At 44.9% G+C, this 23,988-nt stretch overlaps 1 protein-coding gene across 4 annotated transcripts in view; it reads left to right on the top strand.

Annotated features, from left to right (window-relative positions):
* Positions 1-23,988, top strand: part of sumf1 (sulfatase modifying factor 1) — a 244,552-nt gene that overhangs the window by 12,303 nt on the left and 208,261 nt on the right. For 2 of the 4 annotated variants that reach the window (XM_038810754.1, XM_038810752.1), the window contains exons 2-3: positions 9,732-9,905; positions 18,965-19,039. In XM_038810754.1, the coding sequence (XP_038666682.1) occupies positions 9,732-9,905; positions 18,965-19,039 (249 nt within the window). The remainder of the gene's footprint in view (positions 1-9,731; positions 9,906-18,964; positions 19,040-23,988) is intronic. The other 2 variants (XM_038810755.1, XM_038810753.1) reach the window with 1 other exon arrangement.

Raw genomic sequence — 23,988 nt, 5'->3', positions numbered from 1 at the left:
TACTGACAAGAACACTGGGATAAAGTGTTTTCCTGCTGTTTTTCTGAATAGTGTCACATAATCTTCTCCTGTTACTTTGGCCTAGGGAGACAGACTTTGCATCAATTTAACATTTAAAGACTGCTCTCTCAATGTTGCACTCAGGCGGCGACTAGGGGATTTTCACAGTAACTTAATTGCAATGTTAATGTAAGCCTACTTGTGACAATAAAGATTATTTTTTTTTTTTTTTTTTTTTTTATAAATGTTTTTATTCAGTTTTCATATTTTATATTGAACAAATTACAAATTGTTAGGAGAAAAAAAACAACAAACAAACACGCAAAAATTAACATACATATTTACAGGTAAGCATCTTCGTAGTAGTAACTGTGCCCGCCCCCCCCCCCCCCCCCCCCCCCCAACATGTTTATTTAGTTTGGTTTTGGGCCTTAGCTAGCCATCGAACCCCCGTACCGAACCTGTAGCCCCTCCCGCTACCTTCCCCCGACTATTCTTCCTCTTGTACATTGGCCACAAATAGGTCCCGGAACAGTTGCATGAATGGCTCCCACGTTCTGTGGAAGCCGTCGTCCGACCCTCGGATGGCAAATTTGATTTTCTCCATTTGGAGAGATTCCGAGAGGTCGGACAGCCAGTCCGCAGCTCTGGGCGGTGCTGCTGACCGCCAGCCAAACAGGATTCTACGGCGGGCGATCAGGGAGGCAAAGGCAAGGGCGTCCGCCCTCCTCCCCAGGAATAGATCTGGCTGTTCTGAAACCCCGAAGACCGCCACTATCGGGCATGGCTCCACCCTCACTCCCACCACTTTGGACATAACCTCGAAGAAGGCTGTCCAGTACTCCACGAGTCTGGGGCAAGACCAGAACATGTGGGCGTGGTTGGCCGGGCCTCTTTGGCACCGTTCACATCTGTCTTCCACCTCCGGGAAGAACCTACTCATACGGGTTCTTGTTAAGTGGGCTCTATGTACCACTTTTAGTTGCGTCAGGCTGAGCCTTGCGCACGTGGAGGTGGAGTTGACCCTATGCAGTGCTTCGCTCCAGAGTCCCCACCCTATCTCCATCCCCAGGTCGTCCTCCCATTTCCTTCTTGTTGCGTCCAGTACGGTGTCGTCCCTATCTACCAGTCGGTCATACATGTCACTACAGTTCCCTTTCTCTAGGATACTTGCGTCCAGTAGGTCTTCCAGTAGTGTCTGTCGTGGCGGTTGTGGGTACGTCCTTGTCTCCTTTCGTAGGAAGTTTTTGAGCTGCAGGTACCGTAGCTCGTTCCCCCCAGCTAGCTGAAACTTCTCTGTCAGTTCGTCCAGTGTTGCGATCCTGTCGTCCGTGTATAGGTCCCTGACTGTCAGTGTCCCCCCGTCCTGCCTCCACCTTTTGAAGGTGGCGTCAGTCAGTGCTGGTGTGAACCTATGGTTGTTGCAGATGGGAGCCCTGTTCGACATTTTGGTCAGGCCAAGTTGCTGCCGCAGTTGGTTCCAGGATTGGAGGGTGGCTGTCACCACTGGGCTGCTGGAGTGTTTTTTGGGTGGGGATGGGAGTGCTGCCGTGGCGAGGGCCCGGAGGGAGGTTCCCATGCAGGAGGCCTCCTCCGCACGCACCCACTCAGCCTCTGGCTCCTGGATCCATCCCCTTACTCGCTCGGCTGTTGCTGCCCAGTGGTAGAATTGTAGATTCGGGAGGGCTAGCCCTCCCCTGGTTTTTGTTTTTTGTAAGACCTTCTTTGGGATCCTAGCATTTTTACCCCCCCATACGAACGCCATGATGAGTTTGTCCAGCGCTTTGAAAAAGGCCTTGGGGATGTAGATCGGAATGGATCTAAACAGGAAGAGGAACCTGGGCAGTACGTTCATTTTGATCGTCTGAACTCTCCCCGCGAGGGAGAGCGGGAGTGTGTTCCATCTTTGCAGGTCCTTTTTAACTTCCTCCGTCAGGCTGGTGAGGTTCCATTTGTGGATCCCTTTCCAGTCATGGGCTATTTGGATCCCCAGGTAGCGGAATTTATGTCGGGCTTGATTGAACGGCAGCCCCTTTAGTGCTGCCCCCCCCCCCCCTTGCGGGTGTACTGGGAAGATCTCACTTTTGCTCATGTTGAGTTTGTAGCCCGAGAAGGCTCCAAACTCTTTCAGGAGCGCGATGATTCCGTCCATGCTGCTTTGTGGGTCCGAGATATAGAGGAGCAGATCATCCGCATAGAGTGAGACTCTGTGCTCTCTACCTCCCCTTCGGATCCCCCTCCAATTTTTTGCTGCCCTGAGCGCGATTGCTAGCGGTTCAATTGCTAGTGCGAACAGCAGCGGGGACAGTGGGCATCCTTGTCTGGTGCCCCTGTGCAGCTGGAAGTATTGGGAGTTGGTATTGTTGGTCTGTACACTCGCCATGGGTGCGTTGTACAGGAGCTTTACCCAAGCGGTGAACCCTGTTCCAAGCCCGAACCGCTCCAGTACCTCTATGAGGTATTTCCACTCGACTCTGTCGAAGGCCTTTTCTGCGTCCAGGGAGACGATCACCTCTTGTGTTCTCTCCCCGGAGGGGGTCATTATCACGTTCAGCAGGCGCCTGATGTTCGCGGTAAGCTGTCTACCTTTGACAAAGCCCGTCTGGTCCTCTGTGACCACCTCAGGTACACAGTCTTCTAGCCTCTTGGCTAGGATTTTGGCCAGTATTTTGGCGTCTGCATTCAGCAGAGATATGGGTCTGTATGACCCACATTCCGTTGGGTCTTTGTCTTTCTTAGGTATCAGCGAGATTGAGGCCTGTGCTAACGTGGGTGGCAATGTGCCCCTAGCTAGCGAGTCTGTGAACATCTCCCGCAGGTGCGGGGCCAGCGCTGTCGCAAATTTTTTGTAGAAGTCCGCCGGGAATCCGTCCGGTCCCGGCGCCTTCCCCGCCTGCATGGAGCTAATGCTGTCCATGATCTCTCCCAGTGCTAGTGGTGCTTCCAGATCCCGTTTTCTGCCCTCTCCCACAACTGGTATGTCCAGTCCGTCAAGAAACCGGTTCATCCCAGCCTTCCCCGTTGGGGGCTCTGAGGTGTACAGCTCTTGGTAGAAGGCCTTGAAGGTTTTGTTAATCCTCTCTGGTTCTGTTTCCAACGTGCCTCTGGTATCTCTGATTTGCGCAATTTCTCTGCTGGCTGCCTGCTTTCTCAGCTGGTGGGCCAACAGGCGGCTGGCTTTGTCTCCGTGTTCGTATAGGGCCCCGCGTGCCTGGCGGAGTTGGTGTACTGCTTTCCTGGTGGAGAGCAGGTCAAAGTTCCTTTGTAATTCTTTCCTCTCCGCCAGGAGTTCTACGGTCGGGGCCTCGGAGTATTTATGGTCTACCTCCAGTATGGAGTCGACCAGCTTCTGCCTAGCCACCCTTTCCTCCCTATCTCTTTGCGCTTTGTAGGCTATGATTTCCCCTCTTAGTACGGCCTTAAGCGCTTCCCAGAACGTGGAGGGTGAGACCTCCCCGTTTTGGTTGATCTCAGTGTACTCCGCTATGGCCCGCGCTATCCTTTCGCTGAAGGCCTTGTCAGCTAGTAAGGCACCGTCCAACCTCCATTTGGGGCGCTGGGCCCTTCCCGTCTCTAGCCGCACATCCATGTAGTGTGGGGCGTGGTCTGATATCACAATTGCGGAGTATTCCACCTTGTCTATCTCTGGAAGCACCGTTTTCCCCACCACAAAGAAGTCAATTCTGGTGTACACGTTGTGTACTGGGGAGAAGAAAGAGAATTCTTTCTCCCCCGGGTGGGCGAATCTCCAGGGGTCTACTGCTCCCATCTGCTCCATATAGTGACTGAGTTCCCTTGCCATGTTTGAGGTTTTCCCCGTTCTGGGGTTTGATCTGTCCGTCGTTGGGTCCTGTACACAGTTGAAGTCCCCCCCCATGATTAGTCGGTGCGTCGCTATGTCCGGGATTTCTGCCATGGTCTTTTGGATGAAGCTCGTGTCGTCCCAGTTGGGCGCATACACGTTAACTAGGACTACCGGCGCCCCATCCAGGGCCCCGCTGACCATGACATACCGTCCACAATAAAGATTATTAAGTTTCAGCCAAGGATAGCTCAAGTCTCATGTTAGCTAACCCATGGGTTTCTGTTCTTTGGAACAAGAGCGTTGTCGTTGAGTTACACCACCTGATGTCTATGTATGGGAAGCAGGTGTGTCAATGCATCAGCAAGTACATGCTTTGGTCAATTGCATTGTAAAGCTAATTACCTTATTACAGACAGATGATTATTGGCTCAACCTCCAAAAGAGTATTAATGGACATAGCTGGAACAGTTGATTTGTGGGAACCATAAGGAGTTTGTATCTCCCGAGCTGTATGTAGAATAGACTTGCTGAAGGTAGAAGGCAAGCTTCTGTATTTTTCCTCCATCATATACTAGTACTGACATTAACAGGTGTTCTTCTAACTGATACTTTCACTTGATGGTTGTTTGTTATGCTCTTGTTGAAGGACAATCTATTTTGCTGCTTTGTTTTCTTCCTGTTTTTTAAAAATCCCTACTGTGCAGAAGAAGGCCATTCGGCCCATCGAGTCTACACCGGCCCTCTGAAAGAGCACCCTGCCTCGGCCCAAACCGCACACTATCCCTTTAACTTCCTCGGGCCAATTTAGCATGGCCAATTCCACCGAACCTGTACATCTTTGGTCTGTGGGAGGAAACCGGAGCACCCGGCGAGAATGTGCAAACTCCACACACACAGTCCCCAAGGTCTGAATCAAACCCAGGTCCCTGGAGCTGTTAGCCATCACTGCTAGCCACTGTGCTGCCTCAGTTCTAATCTGCTAGTTCCACAGTTGCCAAGCAACTAACTGGCTATAATTCGTACATCAGTGTAAATGGATGAGTTTTGGTCAGTGATTGATCATGAGAGGTATCAAAGCTGAACACATTTTTGTTCTTGTCCAACAACCCATTGCTTACATTTCCCAGTAAGAATCACTAAATAACCGTCATGAATAGGATTCCATGCCAAGTCTTTCTTTCTCTAGCCCTGAGTTGCCAGAGTCAGTTGTAATGCCCTATATCTAGCTGGGCTGATATAAAAGTACTCGGGTAGAATAGGAATCAAAAGTTGAGACCTTCCTGGTCTGCTTGGTTTATATGCTCACAGGCTTAAACTAGTTGAGCCATTGGGTTAGTCCACAGTGCATGTTGGATATCTTATACTGAATTAAAAAAATAATGGATGGATCCCTGATCCAACATGGAATAGCTGGATCGGTTGAGGGTCAGTACAGAAGGGAACTGGATGGCCACTTATGACTGTCCTTTTCATGTTTTTAATTGAGGTCGAAATAAGGCTGTGAATTAGATAAACACATTGTCAGAGGAACAGGAAGAAAACTAAAGCAGAACGCACAATTCTTTGAATCAAGTCGCCAATGATATCTCCTTCTCCACTTTTTGGATCATTATTCGAACAATGTGATGGTCAGCTTAAATTTTCCACTAACTATTTATGAAGGGGCATAAGAACATGCATACCAGCACACAAGTTGGGAGCGGGAATTATAAGATTATGGCTGATCTGATTCTGGACTCCACTCTACTCAACTCTATATCCCCTATAAGATTTGACCTTGTCAATCCAGAATCTATCTAACTCGGGCTTAAAAATATTGAATGTCTCTTTTTTTCATAGGCTTGCTGGGCTGTTTCAGAGGATAGTTAAGGGGCATCCACATTGCTGTGGGTCTGGAGTCACACAGTAAGAATGGACATAGAACATAGAACAGTACAGCACAGAACAGGCCCTTCGGCCCTCAATGTTGTGCTGAGCCATGATCACCCTACTCAAACCCACGTATCCACCCTATACCCGTAACCCAACAACCCCCCCTAACCTTACTTTTATTAGGACACTACGGGCAATTTAGCATGTCCAATCCACCTAACCCGCACATCTTTGGACTGTGGGAGGAAACCGGAGCACCCGGAGGAAACCCACGCACACAGGGGGAGGACGTGCAGACTCCACACAGACAGTGACCCAGCCGGAATCGAACCTGGGACCCTGGAGCTGTGAAGCATTTATGCTAACCACCATGCTACCCTGCTGCCCCCTAGGACATGTTGAGAAACTTTTTTTAACCAACAATCAATTGTTGATCACTTATAGCATGGTTAGTTTTATATTCCAGATTTATTAACTGAATTCAAATTCCACCAGCTGCCCTAGTGGGATTTAAACTCATGTCCCCAGAGCATTAGCCTGGGTCTCTGGATTGCTAGTCTAGTGGTAATGTCACTGGACCACCTGCCTCCACTGCTCTCTGGGAAGTGAAATCCACCGACTCGCGACCCTCTGAGAGAAAAAAAGATTATAATTTCTGTCTCAAATGCGTGACCCCTTATTTTTGAACAGTATCCCCCGCCCCTAGTTGCAGTCTCCCCCATAAGGGAAAACATCCTCTCGGCATCCACGCTGTCAGGTACATTTGGGAACTTGTATGCCTCAAAAACCGCACCTCATTCTTCCCAGCCCCAAGTGACACAGGCCCAACCTTTCCTCGTAAATAATCCCTTCATCCCAGGAATCAGTCGCATGAACCTTATCTGACCTGCGAATGCAATTATATCCTTTAAATAAGGAAACCAAAGCTGTGCACTGTATTCCAGATGTGGTCACACCAGTGCCCTGTTCAACTGCAGCAACATCTTGTTCCTTTTATTTTTCATTTCCCAATGCAATTAGATGAATCTGGCTGTAAAACTGTTTCATGTGTAGCAGCCTCCTGTTCCTAGCACTATCTTCACACTCATTCACCTTGCCAAATCCAAACAGTGCTTGCTACCGTCTTGCTGGCTCGAATGTAAATATTCTATCTAAAATTGTATTTTTAGTTGCACATTATTAATTTGGGGGGAAAAAATGGATAAGTCTGTGTGGAGTTATACGAGGAATGCTCTCAATTGTTGATGAATTAATGAAAATTCTTCCCAAGTGGAGTTCCCAAATCCCAGATGACAAGCACCTAATCTCAACCGAGCAATCCTTGAGGGGCCAAACAAAGCTAATACATTTCCCTGCCCCAGGAGTGATTAGTGGTTGTTTCATCCTGAACTTTAACCTGTTGGCAGAGGCCTGCATAAAAGGTCAGTTTCTCCCTTGCCAGCCAAGAGAATTAGGGAAGGTTGGGTGGGAAGGAAGAAAAAGCCAGGAAAATCAAGTGGATTTGGTGCCACTTCTAAAGCAGCTGAAGAAATTGATGTAGAATGGCTGAATGCACAGCTGCGCAAATTGGAAAATCACGGAGTCCTCACTAACAGAATGGACAGTTTGGGAATCTCCAGCATCTATAAAGATCTGCATGCAGTTCCAGAAACTGAAAATCTGTTTGGAGGAGAGTTATTTCTATGTTGCCTGAAAAGTGAGTAGAGTTCTCACTCAATTGTGAAGAAACGTAGAGTTCCTACAGCGCAGAAGAAGGCCATTCAGCCCATCCAGTCTGCACCGACCCTCTGAAAGAGCACCCTACCTCGACCCATTCCTAGTCCCGCTCAATTCCCGTAACCTGCACATCTTTGAACTAATAATATTCAATTTATTTCGATCAATATAAAGATCAAGTATTAAAGGGAAAGTAGTTATTGTTCAAAGCACTCCCCCATTTTAAAGACCAAAATAATTACTCCACCAGAATTTTGATTGACATTTTTGTCAAAGAATCAAATGTGTACTTCCCACTGTTTGAGCCTGGCAGTTTGGACATTAAGTCTTGAGTATCCTTAAATTCCATTTTAGTTGTGATTGTGGAAGAACTGGAGCAGGGAGCTGACATATGATATAATCTAAGCTTTTTAAACTGCATTCTGATTTCAATACTACATCGTGGAGCATGTTTTCTCTTTGTTGGCAGAGCTTCTCTCTTTAATTGGCACACTTATAGTTCTGCATGCTAATGTTTCCTGGGGCCTGTCAGAATGTACTTCAGCTACGTTTCTGCATAATTGCCCAGTATCATGTACCATTTATCAGAGGGACTCGGTCTTCAATTTAAAGTTGTTCCTCACATTGCTATTTTGAAGTTTATTATTTTGTTCTAAGCTACACGACCAGAGTGCCCAATATTACACCAGGTATTTTTCAAAGCTGAAATGAAGGATTATCACTATTTAGGTTTCACTGTATTTTAGTTTTACATTTCTTTGCTTTACATCTTTTTCACAATCATTGTATCTTTTTTACAAATGTCCCACTATAATTAAGAGCAGTTTTTGGGGGGGGGGGGCAATTGAGCATGGATAACAATTGCTTGCCTTGCCACTAATGCCCACATGCCATGAAAGAAGAAAGAAAAATATATTAGAAAATAGAACATTACAGCGCAGTACTGGCCCTTCGGCCCTTGGTGTTGCGCCGACCCGTGAAACCATCTGAAGCCTATCTGACCTACACTATTCCATTTTCATCCATATGTCTATCCAGTGACCACTTAAATGCCCTTAAAGTTGGCGAGTCTACTACTGTTGCAGGCAGAGCGTTCCACACCCCTACTACTCTCTGAGTAAAGAAACTGCCTCTGACATCTGTCCTATATCTACCACCCCTCAATTTAAAGCTATGTCCCCTCATGTTGGTCATCACCATCCGAGGAAAAAGACTCTCACTGTCCACCCTACCTAACCCTCTGACTATCTTATATGTCTCTATTAAGTCACCTCTCAGCCTTCTCCTCTCTAACGAAAACAACCTCAAGTCCCTGAGCCTTTCCTCGTAAGACCTTCCCTCCATACCAGGCAACATCCTAGTAAATCTCCTCTGAACCCTTTCCAAAGCTTCCACATCCTTCCTATAATGTGGTGACCAGAACTGCACGCAGTACTACAGGTGCGGCCGCACCAGAGTTATGTACAGCTGCAGCATGACCTTGTGGCTCCGAAACTCAATCCCCCTGCTGATAAAGGATAGCACACCATATGCCTTCTTAACAGCCCTATTAACCTGGGTGGCAACTTTCAGGGATTTATGTACCTGGATGCCGAGATCTCTCTGTTCATCTACACTACCAAGAATCTTGCCATTAGCCCAGTACTCTACATTCCTGTTACTCCTTGCAAAGTGAACCACCTCACACTTTTCTGCATTAAACTCCATCTGCCACCTCTGCAGCTTATCTATGTCCCTCTGTAACCTATAACATCCTTCAGCACTATCCACAACTCCACCGACCTTCGTGTCATCTGCAAATTTACTAACCCATCGTTCTACACCCTCTTCCAGGTCATTTATAAAATGACAAACAGCAGTGGCCCCAAAATAGATCCTTGCGGTACACCACTAGTAACTGAACTCCAGGATGAACATTTGCCATCAACCACCACCCTCTGTCTTCTTTCAGCTAGCCAATTACTGATCCAAACCGCTAAATCACCTTCAATCCCATACTTCTGTATTTTCTGCAATAGCCTACCGTGGGGAACCTTATCAAATGCTTTATTAGCCAAATGCTTTATGAAATGGTTCTCATATTGCATGAGTCTTATTCTTCCCCAGTTAAATTAGTGAAATGCAAGATATGCACACCGTATCAAATGTAGCTTCTGGCATTTAATCTTTGACCATGTGATTTTCTTCCTTTTTAATAAAACCTATGGTGGTTTGGTAATCAATTGGCTGGCACAGAAAGCTGATATCAATCATAATTCAGTCAGGTCAAATGATTGACCACCATTACCAGTGTATTGTTCCTGACCACCATTACCAATGTATTGTTTCTTTATTTAAGATGGTGCTGATAACAGGTGGTGTGTTCACTATGGGAACTGATGACCCTGGAATACCTCAGGATGGAGAGGGCCCAGCCAGAAAAACGCACATTAAACAGTTCTACATGGATACATATGAAGTCACCAATGTTGAATTTGAGAGATTTGTCAGAGCTACGGGCCACAGCACAGAGGTACAAAACACTTTTGCTTTACATTTATTTTATCATACCATTTCCGGAACAAAAATACCTTGGATCATTAGTGTTTTTTCATTGTGTCTTAATTCAAATTTCTGGCCTTACTAGGATATCATCCTTTTGTTTCTCATTACAAATTGAACAATCGCTTACATTTACAAATTAAACAATCGCTTGCATTTAAAGTTGAAGTAAAATGATGCTTCACAAATATGTGTGGAAAATGGATGCCAAGTCAAAGAACATGAGATTAAATGTGCCAAGCGAATTTGTTTTCCTGAAGAGGCAGGTTTCGCAGTGTGCCTTTAGAAGAAAGTAGCTGGTTTAGGGAGGTAATTGTGGAGAATGAGAACAAAGTACAGGTTGAGTATTCCTTAATCGAAATTCCAAAAAATGAAGGATTCCGAAATCCGCACTTTTTTCGAGTGCCGACGTGACATCTCAAGCACCCCGGGCAATGCACAAGTCCCAACACGCCGCACGTTATATTCTGAAATCTGATAAATTCTGAAATCCGCTACACACTCTGCCCCAGCATTTCGGATAAGGGGTGATCAAATCTGTAGTAGAAGGTGTAGCTGCTGACGGTTTTGGTGAAGGGAATGGAGGGGACAGAATTAAAGGAATGGTGAGGTTTTTCTGCTTAGGGGGAGGGAGTTGTTGGGTTGGAGGAAGTAGGAGGAGGTGAACTCCTGGATGGATTTAAACACAGCAAACTAACGGGTGATTAATTAACCGGAGTCGTATTGCTCGAAAGTAGTGGTGAGAGAATGTGTTCCCATCTTGTTGCTGTTCGGAGCTTCGTTCTTCTGTAAAGCCAATACTTGCCATCCTGAAACACTGTCAGAAATGTGAAAACCAATTTCTTGCTTCGTGACTCACTTCAGTCCAAGGTAGTGCAGAGTATTGGACCAGATGAGAATGGCTTGACTGTCTCCAGTTCAAAATCCATTATCTGTTCTCCCAGGTGTCATATTTATATTATAAACATAGAACATACTGTGCAGAATGAGGCCACTCGGCCTATCGAGGCTGCACCGACCCACTTAAACCCTCACTTCCACCCTAACCCAATAACCCCCAATCTTCTTGTACTCTAAGGGCAAATTAGCATGGCAATCCATCTAACTTGCACGTCTTTGGACTGTCGGAGAAAACCGGAGCACCCGGAGGAAACCCACATAGACACGGGGAGAACATGCAGACTCTGCACAGACAGTGACCCAGCGGGGTATCGAACCTGGGACCCTGGCGGTCTGAAGCCACAGTGCTAACCACTATGCGACCGAGCTGCCCTTGTAAACTCTCTCTCACTTGTAAACCAGCTTCCAATTCACGATGCAGGCATTGTTTCCGGTGGAGTGAAACAGCAAAGCTTTCCCTCTGCTTAAGATTTCCTGCATACCTGGTTTTGGTTTGAGAATCATCAACCTACCGTGGTAACCAGTAAAAACAGCACAGCCAACCAGTTCTTTACAAGGTTGTGATTGGGACAGTGTCACAGGAGATTGGAATCACATTCGGTGTTTCCTCCACTACTGGCATGCTGTACTTTCACCAGGTCCCACCTCCAGGAGGCATTGTAGCCGCTTGCCAACAAGTATTCAATTGCACCTCCCAAACCTGCCTCGAAGGATAAAGGAACAGGTTCATGAAAACGTCACTACTTCCAAATTCCCCTCTGAGTCAAGCCGCATGCCATCCTGACTCATTCATATTTCAGCATTCCTTCCTTGGATTAAAATTCTAGCAAGCGCCACCTAACCGCAGGTAAATTCTCGGATGCCAGGTTATTGTCTGTAATTCTGGCTTGTAAGCAATTCAAATCCAAAACCAGTGCTAAAGCAGAATTGCCAATTCATCAAAAAGGCTGCAGAAGATCGATGGCACTCCCTCTGGTGCATCCTTATTTTTCTTCTCATTCATGTGCTCCATGAACCACTAATGTTGAACTTGGGAGATGTGTCCTTATCAAAATTATTTCCAGCTCCAGTTTTGCAGCATCTGACGTACGAAACTACTTTAAAAAAAAAAATAAATTTTGAATGACATTTTTCTTTATTTCTGGGGCCTAATCAAATAGTGTTTTGCGATTCTCAACACTCAGATTTGGTGTGTTGTGGTTCAGTTTCTTTAACTTCATTGTTGTGTGCATTGTTTGCAACCTTTTTGTTTGATTTTGGTCTCTCACCCACACAGTTGTCTAGTCATCTTCTGTCATACTGATGTCACCGTATGAATTAGGAGCAGGAGTAGGCCACTTGGCCCCTCGAACCTGCTCCGCCATTCAATAAGGGCAAAGCTGGTTTGATTGTAACCTTCACAACACATTCCCACCTATTCTCATTAGCTTCCGCTCTCCCCCTCCCCCCGTGCTTGTCACGAATATATCTAGCTTTGCCTCAAAAATATTCAGACTCTCTTACTCAAAGGGCCATGGAAGCAAAGTTACAAAGACTCATGACCCTCTGAGAGAAATAATTTCTCCTAATCGGTCTTATATGGGTGACTTCAACAGTGCCCATTAGTTCTAGGTTCTCCCACAAGAAGAAACATCCTTTACACGTTGACCCTTGGGATATTGTTTGTTTCAATCAAGTCGTCTCTTACTTGTCTGAACTCCAGCGGATACAAGCCTAGTTTGTCCAACTTTTCCTCATAAGATAACCCACCCATTCCAGGTATTAGTCCAGTAAACCTTCTCTAAACGTTTCCAATATTTGCACCATTCCTTAAATAAAGAGATCAATAGTGTACACAGTACTCCAGATATGGTCTCACCAGTACCCTTTATAACCAAAGCATAACCCCTCTACTTTAGTATTCAATTTCACTCTCAATAAATTATAGCATTCTATTAGGTCCCCAAATCACTTATTTCATCTGCATCCTAACCTTTTGCAATTTGTGGACTGCGAAAACCCAATTCCTTTGTATCTCGAGCTCTGCAATCTCTTACAATTTAGATAATTTAAAAAAACTCTTCCTGCTGAAATGAATAATTTCACTCTTCCCACAAGGCACTGCATTTGCCAGATTTTGGCCCACTTCATTAACCTATTCAAATCCCTTTCTCGGCTCTCCATTCATCTTCACAACTTACTTTCCGACCTATCTTTGTGCCATCAGCAAACTTGGGAACCATTTCTTTATCCAAGTCATTTATATAAATTGGAAAAAGTTGAAGCCCCAGCATTGACCCCTGTGGTACACAATTCGACATCTTGGCTAATCAGAAAATGACCCATTTATGCCTGCTGTTTCCTGTTAGTTTGCCAATCTATCCATGCCGATATGTTTCCCCTAAACTACTAATTTTTATTTTCTGCAACAACGTTTGAGGTGACCCCTTATCAAATATCTTCTGGAAATCTAAGTACAGGATACCCACAGGTTCCCCTTTATTCACCATATATATATATTACTTCAAACAACTCCAATAAATTGGTTAAACATGATTTCCCCCCTCAAAACCATGTTGACTCTGCCTGATTACCTTGAATTTATCTGATTGTTCTTTAATAACAGCTTCTAACATTAATCCAATTAGCTTCCTGCTCTCTGTATCCTTCCCTTTTAGAATATCTCTGTATCCTTCCCTTTTTCCCCTCAATCTAATAAAACCTTCCCTGAATTTAGGGAATTGTGGAAAATTAAAACCACTTCTTTTAAGACCCCAGAGTGAAGTCCATTCAACACAAGAACCAGTCAGCCCATAGCTCTAAAAATGTGTTAAGTGCCTTTCCCTGGTGATTATAATGAATTCCTCCCTCCCTTCCAGTTCCTGATTTACAGCTATTTCTGGGATTTTACTTGTAACGTCTATAGTTAAGGTGGATGAAAAATATCTGTTCAATTAATCTTGCAAACATCTCTTTAATTCACGGTGTTAATTCCCTAGATTCACTTTCTATAGGAAGAATGCTCATTTTGCTAACTTTAAAAAAAATACCGATAGAAACACTTGCTATCTGTTTTATTTTTCTAGCTAACTTTCACTCATACTCTAATTTTCCCTCCTTATTAATCTTATTGTCATTCCTTGCTGTTTTTTATATTCTGTCCAATCTTCTGACCTCACCCAACCTTGTGCAATTTTTTGCTTTTTCTTTAAGTTTGATACTATCTTAATATTTTTTGTTATCCACGGATGGTGGATCCACCCCTTCTTTCTCATTGGAATGTAGCTATCTGTGTATTCTGAAATATCCCCTTAAATGACCACCACTGCATCCCTATTGACATATCCCTTAACCTAATTTGCCAGTTCACCTTAGCTAGCTCTGCCCTGCCATCAATGTCCCTTATTTAAGTTTTTAGACTACTAGTCTTGGACCCACTCTTCTCTCCATCAAACTGAACCCTAGCATGATTGCTGCTACCTAGGAGTGTCTTCACTATAAGGTCATTAATCTTGTTGCACATTAGCAGGTATAGCATAGCCTGTTCTCGGGTTAGCTCCAGAATGTGCCATTCTAAGAAACTATCCTGAAAATATTCTCTCAACTCCTCATCTCTGCTACCTTTGTGCATCAGATTTTGCTAGTCTATATGTAGATTAAAATTCCCCATAATTATCGGCGTACCTTTCTAAGAACTACCCCCAACTTTCCTCTCCTGTCATGTCTTTGGCTTCTGCTGTGCCTTAGGTTTATATTCTAATGTGCTCACCTTGTCCTTCTTCCCCCAACTATTTCTTTACACCATGCACTTTCCCTGCCCATTTGCAGAAGTGGCTTCTCCTTCAATTACTGCACCATCAGATTCACAGTTCCCCCAAGGATCCATTCTGGTCCCACTATCCTTCCTAATCTGCATGTTGCCCATCAATGATATCATCCACTGGCTTCCACTTGTATGTTGATGCCTGACCTGACCTCTCAACACCTCCTCTAACCTGCCAGGAATGGATGCAAGAGCTCCAGGGATAAACCCAATTTACTTCAATCGAATATTGGGAAGTTCAAAGTCATAAGTGTTGACTCCAACCAAAAACTGCCCCATTCATCCGTTTCCCTGATGCTTGCCCTAACTGAGTGAAACTTTAGAATTCTGTTGGTCCACCATCACTATTCATTTTCACCTCCACCTGAGCCAAAATCTTTACCAGTGCCATCATCACCTCCAGACCCAATTTCTTGCAGCTCGCCTTTTAGGCTTTCCTTCCCTTGCAGGTCCTCAACTTCCTCACCTGTGTTTTGTTTGTCGATCACTCACTTGGTCAGGTGTCTGCATTGATTGTTTATTCCTTGTCCTCAAGAAATTAAACTTGTTCTCATCTTCTTACAAATTTTCACCCCTAGGTTTGCTCCACTTGGGAGTTGCAACCTTCACCAGTCTCTCTGGTCATAGCTTTGCACTGCAGTGCAAATCCCTCCTGTCACTCCTTCAATGGCTTAGCAGTTAGCGATCTCTGCTGCACCCGTTGGAACTCTCCTTCTAGACGACTCTGCTCGTTGAGGTGGTTACCTAAAAGCTTTCATGCTACTGTTTGATGATGTATAGGGGGAGATAATTTTTTCTGGTGTTCTGTCCAACAGTCATCCCTCAACCATTAAAACAAAAAAAAAGATCATGTCCTTTGTCACTTTGCTCTTTGCGGAACCGTGCCTGTATTACAACAGTAACAATACGTTGCGTGGGATTCCCTGGGAATGCGAAATATGCTATATAAATGCAGTTTTTTTTTATTGACTAATGGAAAGCTCTTACCTCTGGAAACAGGTATTCCATCCTTCCCACAAGCCAAACAGCAAAAAGATGTATCAAGGGGTACTGGGAATGAAAATAAATCGCATGGTATTCTGATGCAGTATTTTTCTGTGAAAGCACAAATGCGCTGTGAGTGATCACCTCTGTCAGAAGCTCTACAGTGGACTGTGTTTCGGCCATGTGTTGGACTCCTGATCTCTGCATTAGAAGACACCGTTACCCTGAAGTGAACAATGGCTGCAAAATGTAGAGGAACTCTGGTTAGGTAGGAGAGGCTGAGGTAAACACAAGGGATTGTAGAGAGTTTGAGGGCTGGGACAGGGCAGAGTGGCAAAGGGGATGGTCAAGGTAGAAAATATAGCTGTTTTCTTAATAATAATGTTGAAATCTGGTGGTCCCTCCTGCATACAGTAAAGGACCACAAGTAGCAAGGCTGATACCTTTGTTATTTGCACTTGTGCTGGCAGCTCATCTTGGCATTCCTTAAAATAGGGAGGAAGTTATGGAGCAATTGTCAACTGTTCTGGTGTTTCTTGCTACCTCTTCTTAAGGTCACAGAATTAGGTGCTCACTATGCATAACACATCATTGAATCTTTTTGTGATCATTTGTTTTGTGTCAAATGTTTCTTTTATATGCTGTTTATGGTTTTAGTAGAAATGACAAACCAAGGTTCCTTCAAAAGGCAAGTTGCGTTATTTGTTGCACTCCTGCAATGGATTTGCAATTGATCACATTCTCTTTGATCATATTAGTTGGCAGCTCAACTATGGATTTGATCAAAACGAGTATTTGAATTTATTTTAACACCGTAGTGTATTCCAGTCATCCATTTAAAGCCATAACAAGTGAGTTGAATAAAGATTGCCTGAGAAGATTAGCTAAAATGAAATTGTGCACCAGTTGTTCTGTATTTGACAAATATAGAGCCTCTGCAAACAAGTTACAGCTGGGCTGTTTGGAATGATGGGAACTATTTATTTCAATCTCTGAGAAACTGTAGTCTGACCTCCTGCGATAGTGATCTGTGTGAGTACACACTAATATACTGTGCTATATAACTCGTAGTCTGAACGATGTTGATATAAAATATTTCCATACATGCAACTATATTTTCATTATGATTAAAGTTGTCAGAGCGACGTAGTGGTTAACACTGCTACCTCGCGGCACCGAGGACCCAGGTTTGTTCCCGGCCCCGGGTCACTGTCCGTGTGGAGTTTTCGCATTCTCCCTGTGTCTGCGTGGGTCTCACCTCCACAACCCAAAGATGTGCAGGGTAGGTGGATTTGCCACGCTAAATTGCCCCTTAATTGGAAAAAAAACATATCATTGAAGTTGTCTCCTGCCAATGTTTATGATTGGTAATCACTGAATAGAGCCTATTTGTGTTGTTGTGCGGACGGATCACAACAGTAGAAAATGCCATGTGATGAGTATTGGATTGTGAATGACTGGATTAAAATTTGGTACAATTTTATAGAGTTTCTAGAGGACAAGAGTCTGTATCTGTACACATGTGAATCTCTGGATTGCCTGCCCTGGAGTTTTATTGGAAACCTGACTGAAATTGGAGAGCGAGCAAAGGTATCGGAGGCAGGTGGATAGTCAGCTTATCATTTGGCACGTGGCATTCTCCCTTATTTTCTATTATGGTTTTTATTGCAAAGCTTCACATAAACATACTTTAGTGAGCACAGTAACTAGGATTGTGGTGAATATCCTTTTTTTTAAAAAAAGAAGACAATACTTTAACATGACCTTCCCATGGACTATCTATCCTACTTTATCATCTCTGCCATACGCATTCAGTTCTCTATTATCTTTATTGTTTATGGAGTTCCCCTTGCTTGCTGATCCTTCCTTTATCTGAAGCAGCATTGTACTCATTGCTTCCCCAAGATACAATACAACCAGCTGTTGTATTTTCCACGTGACCACCAGTATACTGATGACTGGTGTGTGCTTCTGTCTGTCCAGTGCTCAACCCATTGTACATTCAGCTCCAGTGACAGCAACTTAGTGTATCCTGTCCTAATGTCAATGTAATCATTACAGCTTTTGTAGTAGGAAAGGTCTGAGTGCCACTAAGAACAGAAATTAGAGTAGTCCACTTGGCCCCTCCAACATGCTCCACCAGTCAATAGGATCATGGCTGATCTAACTGGGGCCTTGACTCCACTTTCCTGCCTACCACAAACCTTGACTCTCCTTTTAGTCAAAAATCTGTGCAACTCGGCTTTGAAAACATTTAAAGACTCCGCCTCCTCTGCTTGCTGGGAAAGAGAATTTAAAATGCGATCAACCCCTCGGGAGGAAATTCTACCTCTTCCCCATTTGCAAGAGGAGACCTTTTTTTGAACTGTGGCCCCTGGTTCTTCATTCCCCCACATGGGGAAACGTCCTCTCAGTATCTACCCTGTCAACCAGCCGAAGTGGACAATTTCATGTTTTCTCTCATTATGCTCCATCTTTCAAATTTGTGCCCACTCATGTAATCTATCTACACCCCTTTGCAAACTCTTTGTATCCTCCTCACAGCTTGCTTTCCTGTGTACTGTCATGTCATCTCAAAATTTGGCTATAATGCAGTCAGTTCTTTCATCCGAATCGTGAATGTAGTTCGTAAATAGTTAACCCCAGCACTGATTCCCGTGGCACTCTGCTTGTCACAGTTTGCCAACCTGTACCTTTATCCCAACTTGCTGTTTCCTGTTAGCTATGCAGTCATCCTCATGCGAAAATATCAGCCCCTGAAACTATGAGCCCTTATTGTGTATTAACCTTTTATGTGGGTGCCTTATTGAGTGTGTTTGGCAATCCAAATGCAGCACGTCTACTGGTTCCCTTTATCCAACCTGTTTGTTACCTTCTCAAGCACTCCAAAGGTTTTTCAAGCAAATGCTCTGAGAAATGCTCCATTTGCAGTAAGCATCTCCCATCAATGGCACAGCTTGATTGAACATTGTGGACTCACTATGGCTGCTTTTGGATGCAGTGAGCAGCCCCCAAGTCGGTGATGTCCATTTGCTGCTCTGTTTCCACCTGCAAGTTGGGGGAGGAAATGTAGAAGTGTGAGCCTTCCATCATGAGCATAAAAATAACATTGAAAGTGGAAATGTGAATGGACGAGAGAAAGCAACTGCAAAGAACTTTGTGTGAATGCAGTAATATTAAGAACACAATGTTCGCGATGTGATTGAGACCATTAAAGCAAAGCATGGGAAGTTTGATGATTGAAGCAGCTCTGAGGCCTTTAGAAGTAAATCAAGATCCTAATTTGCTGAAGTTAACACTCCATTGTTTCTTTCTCTTTTTTCCCCCCCCCCCCCCCCAATTAGGCAGAAATATTTGGAGACTCCTTTGTCTTTGAGGGGCTACTGAGCGAGAAAGTGAAGAGCACCATTACACAGGCTGTAAGTACTGCACACCTCATACACACAGTGCCATGCATGTTACTCAAGCTTGTGACCTTGTGCAAGTTCAAAATCCGATATCAACAAGATGGGATCATGGCTTGAGCTCTTGAGATTTAGCTTACTGCAGGTGAAAATAACTGGTCGTATTTGTGTCTGACAGGGGCACAATGCAAAATGGGACACTATCAATTTTTCAAAACAGGCACTCTTATGGGTGTCTTATTCATCTGTAATTAAAATTCTTCGTGTCCAGCTGCTTGATTTTTACCAGCTTTAAACATTTCATGAAACCTTTGTTTCTCTCTCTTTTTGTGTCTCCCCATGTGTTTCTCTCTCTTTTTGTGTCTCCCCATGTAATGTCCTCATTGTTCAAAGGTTGCTAATCAGGGCTTAATGATGCCATCATATCACAAGTAGAAGAAGTAGACCACAAGAACTACCTCAGCCAATACAGGGATTGTCAAGTAGCATGCTCTATCCAACTGAACTAACCAGCCCTACGTAAGCAATCTTTACACTGCAAATTATGTATGTAAACAGTTTCCCATACCGATGGAGTTATAGGATTTGGCCAGTAGGTGGTGCTGTGCAGTGGTCTTCTGGAGTGTTTTTTAGCAACTCCCTTACCATGTTGCGTATTGAAACACATTTTATATTTGTTCATTGTCCGTGGACAGCATCACGGGAAAGTTGTTGATATTTCAGAATTTGTGCGGACTCCGAACAAAATGGACCTTAAACTATTTCTTAAATGGTAATATTATCATATTCCACAGACATTTGGGTGAAGCATCTATGGGACATAAGTCAGCTTGACCGAGTGATATAGCAGCTATACAAAAACCTTGATTCTCCTATCTGTGGTTTAGTACACAACTTTACTCATCTCCGACTTGGTTCTCATTGAAATAAATAGTTGCATTTATGCTAAATGGTCTTTGAATTCCGCAGTTGTATTGGTTGTCCAAATTTTCTTTGAGCGTAAGTTGTCAAAGTGTTTGAAATTTGCTTGTAATCAGCACATTGCAGCTCTGGAAATTCTCTCCATCAGTCAAAACAGTTTCTATCTTGCTTTACTCTGATGTCTTGCCATGTGCTGTGCAGTGTACCTCATTACCGTTGGAAACCAGCTGGCAGACTGTTAAAATCATCTGATATTAATAAACGGCATAGAATTGGTCAAGACTTCAATAAGTGTTGTGGGCTTCAAATAGCAACCGATGGTGTGGAAAAAGCACTCACGAGTTCAGAGTTAAATACCTCCTGAATGTAAATGACTGGAAAAGTGGTCCAGTAAATTTGTGATTCGTGCCAAGTTTTACTATCTTTGCCATAGAAATCTTCTGTGTGGTAACTGATATGGGGAAAGCAAACATTATAAGAGAATTATTTGAATATTGGGTCTTGGATTAATCCAATTATGTTAAAAAAAACAATTAATGCATGTGTTAATTGAATTCAATAAAACTTGTAATTATTTTCATATAATTTTCCATTTTGTGAAGGCAGTAGTTTGCATATCGGCAAGACTTATTGAGCCACATGTATGGTTGTATGCAGTTAAGTAGGACTTTATGTAAGCAGGGTTAAGTAGCCAAGCCTTGGTAGGTTGAATGGTGGGGTTTAGGATATAGTGTGCACTACTGGCTTGAGGTCTTGTGCTTGGCTGACATAAGGAATTTTTCTCTTCCTTTTGCTATTGCTCTCCCGTGATTACCTGAGCTGAGTAAAGTTGTGTAGTCACCCACCAAGGAGATTCAAGATTTTTGTACACCTGTTCTGTCAGGCATACCCATGTGCCACAATGCTTTGCACAAGTGTCCGTGGTGGGTGACAGGAATTATTGAGCTTTTATTTTAGAAAATATTATATTGAGGCATTTATAATTTTAACAATTTTAAACATCAAATTTCAACAAAAAACAAAACACAACAATATAACCAACAAACCCCAGCCAACATGACTTACACAAAGAATGGCACCTTCCCCAACGGCTGCCACCTCCGAGTGAACCCCTCAAGGTGAATTTGAGAAATCCCGCCATGTTGCTATCCTACACCCCCGACTTAAGAGGCTCAGAGTCCCTCCACTCGAGTAAGATCAGTCTCCGGGCCACCAGGGAGGCAAAGGCCAGGACATCGGCCACTCTCACTCCCTGGGCTCCCGGGTCTTCCGACACACTGAAGATCGCCACTCTGGACTTGGAACCACCCTCACTTTTAAGACCTCTGGCATGACATCAGAAAACCCCTGCCAGTAGCCCCTAGCCTCTGACACGCCCAAAACAAATGGACATGGTTCACAGGACCCCCCTGCACAGTGCCTGCACCTCTCCTCCACCTCCCCAAAGAACTTCATAGAATTTACAGTGCAGAAGGAGGCCACGCGGCCCATCGAGTCTGCACCGGCTCTTGGAAAGAGCACCCTACCCGAGGTCAACACCTCCACCCTATCCCCATAACCCAGTAACCCCACCCAACACTAAGGGCAATTTTGGGCACTAAGGGCAATTTATCATGACCAATCCACCTAACCTGCACATCTTTGGACTGTGGGAGGAAACCGGAGCACCCGGAGGAAACCCACGCACACACTGGGAGGATGTGCAGACTCCTCACAGACAGTGACCCAAGCCGGAATCGAACCTGGGACACTGGAGCTGTGAAGCAATTGCGCTATCCACAATGCTACCGTGCTGCCCTTAACTTATTCATCTGGGCCACAGTCATGTGTGCTCTATGGACCACCTTAAACTGTATCAGGCTGGGCCTGGCGCACGACAAGGATGCATTAAATCTCCTCAGGGCCTCCTCCCATAACCTGGCCTCAAACTAAACTCCCCATCCAGCTCTTCTTCCCACTTTTTCTTCACCTCTCCTAATGGGGCTCCCTCCCACTCCATCAGCTCCTTTTATAGATCTCTAAGATCTTCCCCACTCCTACTCCTGTTCTTGACACCACCTTATCCTGTAGCCCCTGGAGCGGCGAGTGCAGGAAGATCGAAGCCTCAAAATCCTTCACCTGCAGATACCAGAACTCATTCCATCCTGTCAACTCAAACTCCTCCTCCAAGCTCGGGAAACCCTCATCAATAAAGAGATCCCCAAATCTCTCAATCCCTGCCTTCTGCGCCTTCTGCCACCTCTGAAGCCCCCCTGGGGCGAACTGGTGGTTATCACTTATCGGTCCCCCCACCCCTCTCCCTCCTAAACCCATGTGCTGCCTCCACTGTCCCCACACCCTCCAGGCTGCCACTACCACTAGACTTGTGAAGTACCAAGCCGGCGAGAACAGCAGAGGTTCCGTTAACAATGCCCCCAAACTCATGTCCTTGCATGATGCCGCCTCCACACACTCCCATACCGGCCCCTCCCCCACTACCCACTTCCTGACCATGGCAATGTTCGCTGCCCAGTAGTAGTTGGCCCGGGCGGGCCAAACCCCACCCCTGCGCCAACAGCACCTGCAGGGTTTTACTCGCCCAAACAAATCCCGAGATCTCTGCATTCGCCTTTTTGAAGAACGCCTTGGGAATAAAAATTGGGAGGCTCTGGAAAACAAACAAAAACCTCGGGAGGGAGAACTGTCTGTACCCACCCCGCCAATGGCAACGGGAGCGCATTCCACCTCCGAGCCACCCAGATACCCTATCGAAAGCTCCCTCCCACCACCTTGAATGGCATCTTCCCCAGTCTCTCCTACCCCCTCACCTGGATCGCAAAGACCTTGCTCTTATCCATCTTCAATATGTATCCCGAAAACCGTCCGATTTCCTCTAATATCCCCATAGTCCCTCCAATTCCCCCCAGCGAGTCTGATGTGCACAGAAGCAGGTCGTCTGCGTAGAGCGATAAAAATCTCCTCGGGGCCTCCCATAACCTGGCCTCAAACAAAACTCCCCATCCAGCTCTTTGAAGAAGTTGAAGTGTTTTATTGCAGAATTTGAGAGCATGTGTTCCATCCCCCCCCCCCCCCCCCCCCGTACTATCCCCTGCCAGACCCTTGACGCTCTCAATGTCAATGTTAACGATTCTATAGCCAAGGCAAACAACTGTGGGGAAAGTGGACATCCCTGCCTCGTCCCTTGGTACAACCTGAAATAGTCAGATCTCACCCGATTCGTCCACACGCTCGTAGCCGGTGCCTGGTTGAGCAACCAAACCCAAACCACCCCAGGACATAGGAATTGGTGAGTTGCATCAAAGCTGGGTTCTGCATTCTTGCCTTGTGGGCAGTGAATGGGTGAGCTCTTCTTGCTCTTGTGAACTCTATAGATTTCTGTTGCAAATCTCGTGAGGGAGAGGAGATGGTATTTATGGATCATCCGTGCTCTTCTCAATCATCAAGGCATCCCATTTCCATCTTTCTTTAAAGGCGCAGAAAAATAATCTGCGATGCAAGTCTCCTTGACTACAATTGCTGTTGCCATGGCAACCCGACAGTGGGTTTCTTTTTCAAATAAAATAGTTTTGAAAATTTTGTGATCTTCACATCAAATCTTGGCTTTGTTGACACGCCTTGCTATTATGAAATAAAACTAGAAAATACTGGAAGCACTCAGCAGGTTAGGCAGCATGCAACAGTTCACGGGTTTCATCAGAACCTGTGGTTACATTAGCTCTGGCTCATTCTCTCCAGAGTTTGCAGCTATTTTTCAGTTTTCATTTTAGACTTCCAGCATCCGCAGTATTTTGCTATTGTGCTTCCATGTCATTACTGGGATAAATCCTCCTCCCCATTAACCTATGTATTGTCCCTTCAGCTGGTGCAACAAGGAAACTATTACTTCCATCCAAAACAAAATTGCACATTCTCATTTGCTGTGCTGAAAGCCAGTCATCAAGCAATGTTCGTTGCATGTTTGGAACTTGAGTGACGACTATATGTTCAGGGCACGGAATCTATCCATCAACGCACCATGAAATCTCCAGCAGGGATTGGGATAG

This window comes from Scyliorhinus canicula, chromosome 11 (assembly GCF_902713615.1).
Source record: "Scyliorhinus canicula chromosome 11, sScyCan1.1, whole genome shotgun sequence".
NCBI classification, from domain to species: Eukaryota; Metazoa; Chordata; class Chondrichthyes; order Carcharhiniformes; family Scyliorhinidae; genus Scyliorhinus; species Scyliorhinus canicula.
The sequence above is the reverse complement of the archived record's forward strand: the minus strand, read 5'-3'. Positions and strand labels throughout refer to the sequence as shown.